This window comes from Nicotiana sylvestris, chromosome 9, assembly GCF_000393655.2.
Source record: "Nicotiana sylvestris chromosome 9, ASM39365v2, whole genome shotgun sequence".
Classification (NCBI taxonomy): Eukaryota; Viridiplantae; Streptophyta; class Magnoliopsida; order Solanales; family Solanaceae; genus Nicotiana; species Nicotiana sylvestris.
In genome coordinates, this window is record NC_091065.1 from 100,597,422 (window position 1) to 100,602,106 (window position 4,685).

The window sequence follows — 4,685 nt, forward strand, 5'->3', positions numbered from 1 at the left end:
TCTTGTCCGAACTTGTAATTTCTTCACTTTGTAACTCTTTTTCATCACAATCCCAATTCTTCAAAATATATTCAAGATTTATGATTTCTTTTTTGAACGATTGGACTTTGTAGATGTAGTTGGGGCGGCCTTCTTTTGTTTGGCAACTCTCATTAGAGGTCACCTAACATTTAAAAAATCACTAACCCTGTCGTCCCAACTATATTTCCTTGTATGAGTCTTCTTACCTTTGCCGCTATGCATTGGTGATAGATCCCCTTTTCTTGCTGCCTCTTCTCTACACTGTTGTAACATTGCTTCTTCCTCTCCGTCTTCATACAAGTATCTCCCTAGGTGCACTGGTTTTAGAACATTTTGGTCGATAACAATTGTCTCCAATGCAGATTGACCTTGTGTATTAGTCACCATTGTCTTGATTTGATGATGTTCTATTTTTTCAATTTGTTCCTGCTCTTACTCAACATTCCAGTGCTAGAAGCAGTAGGATTACAGGATTAGAACTCACCATTGTATCCAAGAGTCTTCTTTCCTCCTCTGAAATATCTGGGATGGTTGTAACAATTTGGTTCTTTCCATAATTTGTTGTTGTGACTTCTCGATCACCTAGATGAGTAGCAGCTGGAATAACCTGCCTTGTAGGTGTTATTGCATGAAGACTTGTTGTCACAATTTGGATCTGCCCAGATTTTGATGTTGTTATTTTTGTTCGCTCACCAGTAGGAGTAACATTTGAAGTGTTGGGATTAACTTGTTGCTGCTGCACAGTAGATGTAGGTGTTCCAACTACTGTATTTTGAATAGCTGGAGATGAAGGATTTCTTGGAATGAAAGCAGGAGCATTAGAGTTCAAATTGCTCATTGGACTTGCTGCTGGCACTCGTTCAGATTTTATCATCACTAAAGAATCAATCTCCTCACCTGTACTATCATGATTAGCCTCACAATCAGCTTCTTCTGATGAATAACCAGCAAAACCATCTCCCCAATCCTCTTCATCATCATCCTCCCGTTGATCTAGCCAAAATTTGGACTTGATAGCCATCAACCTCAAATTTCCTTGTGTAACATCATTGTTATTCCATGTTGATAACATAAGTTGCCCAGTTTCACCTTCAACCTCTCCACAAGATTCCATTGATTGCGAAGGAACCTCAAAAACATATTTGTTTAAGGTGACCAAAGGTTGTTTGGCCATAGGATTGTTCATTATCATTTCTTTTTGAACATCTTTAATGATTTGTTCAACCTGTGGAATGGAAAAGTGCAATGTAGGTGCATTGGATCTGTGTGCCTCTGCATTTTGCGCATCAACTGGAACAATGTCCTTCGAAGTAATGAGTCGTTCACCTGTGTTCTTGGACTTTTGTTGTTGTGTGTTACTGCCTCGAGCTTGTGGCTGCCCATATTTTGGAGTTGTGTTGATCATCATAGCTGCATGGGCATTCTCTACCATTTTATCTAGCTCTGTATTGGAAATATGCATTGTTGTTGTAGGATCATCAGGTACTTGACTTTGCTCACCAAAGTGATTTTTATCTGTTGCAATCCCAAGTCGAGCAGCTAAGTCCTTTACATTTTTCTGCTGAATTACATTGCATGTAACTCTTGTTTTTCCACCAACTGATTGTGTCTCATCCTCCCTATGTTGCTCCTTATTTTTAGCCTCATTCACATCATGCTCACCCTCATTGACCAATGCATCAAAAGAGTTCAAGACTCCAATAATTGTTGATGGATGAATATGATTTTGAATAACTGGAGTTTGCTTCTTTATAGGTGATTTACGCACCACTGTCCAATTACTGCTCTTTGTATCAGATTTGTGTGGTGAAGTAGCAACAACATCTGCCTTCAAATGCCCAGATGTTTCAATCTTTGGATCAACAGTGAATTGCAAAACGCCAGCTGATTTTGCCATAAACTCCAGCTGAGATGTCGTAGCATTTGTCCATTCCAAAGCCTCAACAGTTTCATGTTCATCTCCTTCTCCATTTAAAGTAGCAGCTTTGTCACCTACTACTTTACAAAATTGTTCAGTTGTAGCATTTATAGGTCGACAACCTCCAGATGTCCCCACTTCTTGTTGTATCAAATTGTTGACATCATTTGCATTCACCATAGCATTGTTGTGTAAAGTTGACTCCACAGCCTGTGTACTTCTCGCTACAGCAGGAGAAATATCATCTGTAATCTTGGGTAGCTCGATTGGTAGGAACTGTGGCATGATTCTTGGAATTAGCTGCTCGATTTACTACTGTCCAGACTGCACCCATCGATTGTTGCACAGTTTGAGCACTAGTTTTTACAACATCACCATTAATCAATGTAACTGCTGGTTTTTCAACTGCAGTAACTCGATCACAATTTTTATTCAATGCAACTGTACCATCCAAATTCGAAACAAAAGAAACTTGTTCTGTCAGTTTCTGTATAATAATTTGCTCATGTCCTTTAGATAATTGATGCCCAGCTTCAGCATATTTTTGCCCAGTATGTGGACCCTCATGAACACCAATTGGACCGCGATCAAAATCAGGACTTGTAGCTGCAATCTCTTCACACTCCAATGCATCAATAGCTTCTGCGACTGTCGCTATATCACTGACAATCCCTCGATTTTTCGACACCCTATTTCTTGCTTCATCAGCCATGGCTTGAGACATCCTAGCTAAGGCACGATCAACAGGGACAGTAGCCAAATTCTTTGAGGTCCCTGGCTTGTTGGGATATCGTGGATATTAGAATCAGCTAAAACTGCTTTTGATCCATCTATTCTTGCTGCCTCAATTATACCATGCAGTTGTCTCTTTTCATTGAGCATCTGTCTCAAATCTCCTTGAAATTTTTCCACAATCGTGGGATCATCAGCTTCCTCGATATCACCATTCAATCCACTATCCCGATTATTTGTCGAGATCAAACGACATGTATCTACATCATGACCTTGACGCTTGCAACAAGTGCAATACAGGGGAAGATTATCATAAACAAATTTCTGAAGATGCTCGATCACCATACCAGATTTTTCATCCACAAATTTGATCCTCAAAATCTGTGGCAGCTTACCTAGAAGATCAAGCTCGACCTTGACCGTAGTTGTGCTAGGTCGTGACTTCTCTTGTGTTGCTTTATCTATTGCCAAAGGTTTACCTGCTGCTGAAGCTATAGAAAGCAAGGATAGTTTTGCAAATAACATAGGAGGCAAGTTAGGAAATGATATCCACACAGAAGCTTTGGAGGTCTCCTCTTTATGATTGAAAGTAATAGTCCATGGAAAAATTCGCATCTGTAATTCTTGTCCATTAGCTACTAAGTAATTAACAGATTTTGCAGCAGCAAGAACATAATCATCATGTCTATCAAACCTGATCAAAACATGTCTTCTTGCAAGCCATCCGACGAGGCAACGACCTTGAGTTCCAAAATGTTTAGGCAGCATCTTTCGAATATCTTGTATATCATATTGATCTTGTGAGAATTTAATCACCAAAGCTTGATGTAACCCTTCCTCCTTAGCATATTGATGTACTTCCTCCATTGTAAATTTAATCGTAGCTTCACCATGGACGAACTCCACCTGCTTAAGCTCGATTTTTGCCGGAACTTGTCCAGATTTTTTGTTTTCCTATATTGATGCATATGTTGAGTTCCTATCTCCCACAGCCAAAGGCTGGGGAGAGGATGATGCAGCCATGAACTGATTCAACACTCCGTTGATGTAGAAGAAACAGAAAAAATTCAAAGAAGGCCAGAAGCGCACAAATTTCTGAAAATATTCTACTCGCTACAGTAGATCGCGAAATAAAATTTAAGATCTGGAAATTTTTTCTATGGATTTGAGGATGAAACCAATTGGGGATTGTTCTCTAAGAGAAGGAGGTTCTTTTGAGACCAATCTTGTGATCTTACCTTGCCGGAAGCCGGAGTTATGGCCGATGAATAGTGACGGATTTACTATTCATGGTCTTTCTAGAGAGAAGGGAGAGTGCACCCCTAGAACATTTTCCCTAACGCACCTTAATCCGTTAGGTGACGACTCTTCAAATCTCATACCCAATTCCCAAAACGAAAGGAGTTGTCCCGAAATGTCGAAACCCGGACTCTGCGAGGAAGAAGGGGGCACGACCGATAGTTCATAGTAAAATGCTAAGATTTTCCCTACCTGTTTAACTTGCTTAATAGTATTTTTATTTAGTTTTCTTACTGTTATCTATTTTTCCTGAATTATTACTTGTTAATTTTCGGAACCAGGTTGTGTATGGCTCCATATGATTACTGTTGATACTTGTCGGTGTGGCTGCTTGTGTTGGCTAAGATGAGGTTTCTAGACCTGCGATTTGAGTTATTGCATTTGGATGAGGAAGGTTTAGAGGATTAACACTACATTTTGTTGGGAATTTGGTCAATGGCCCTGGTCGGGCGAGTGAGTTTCTTGGCTTATTGATCAGATGAGTGGTTAAGCGGTTATGCATATTTCTTTCATCATTGGTAGGGTATGAAGGTTTTGAGCGAGGTTTTAATCGATATGGAGTTTGCTACCGGCGCCGGATTTGTGTTTGGGCAGTATTAGTGGTCATCAGTTCCTACTGTGAGTATCTGAGTGATGAGGTATATCATGTGATTACATCTTGGGTTATGATTATGACTTGATACAACTTGTTTAGACTTATGCAGTGTGTGGATGT

At 39.9% G+C, this 4,685-nt stretch overlaps 1 protein-coding gene across 1 annotated transcript; it reads right to left on the reverse strand.

Annotated features, from left to right (window-relative positions):
• Positions 1-2,668: 2,668 nt before the first annotated feature.
• On the reverse strand, positions 2,669-3,538 carry LOC138877973 (uncharacterized). The gene has a single exon (XM_070157623.1). The coding sequence runs from the start codon at positions 3,536-3,538 to the stop codon at positions 2,669-2,671; it is 870 nt and encodes a 289-aa protein (XP_070013724.1).
• Between the last annotated feature and the right edge of the window lie 1,147 nt (positions 3,539-4,685).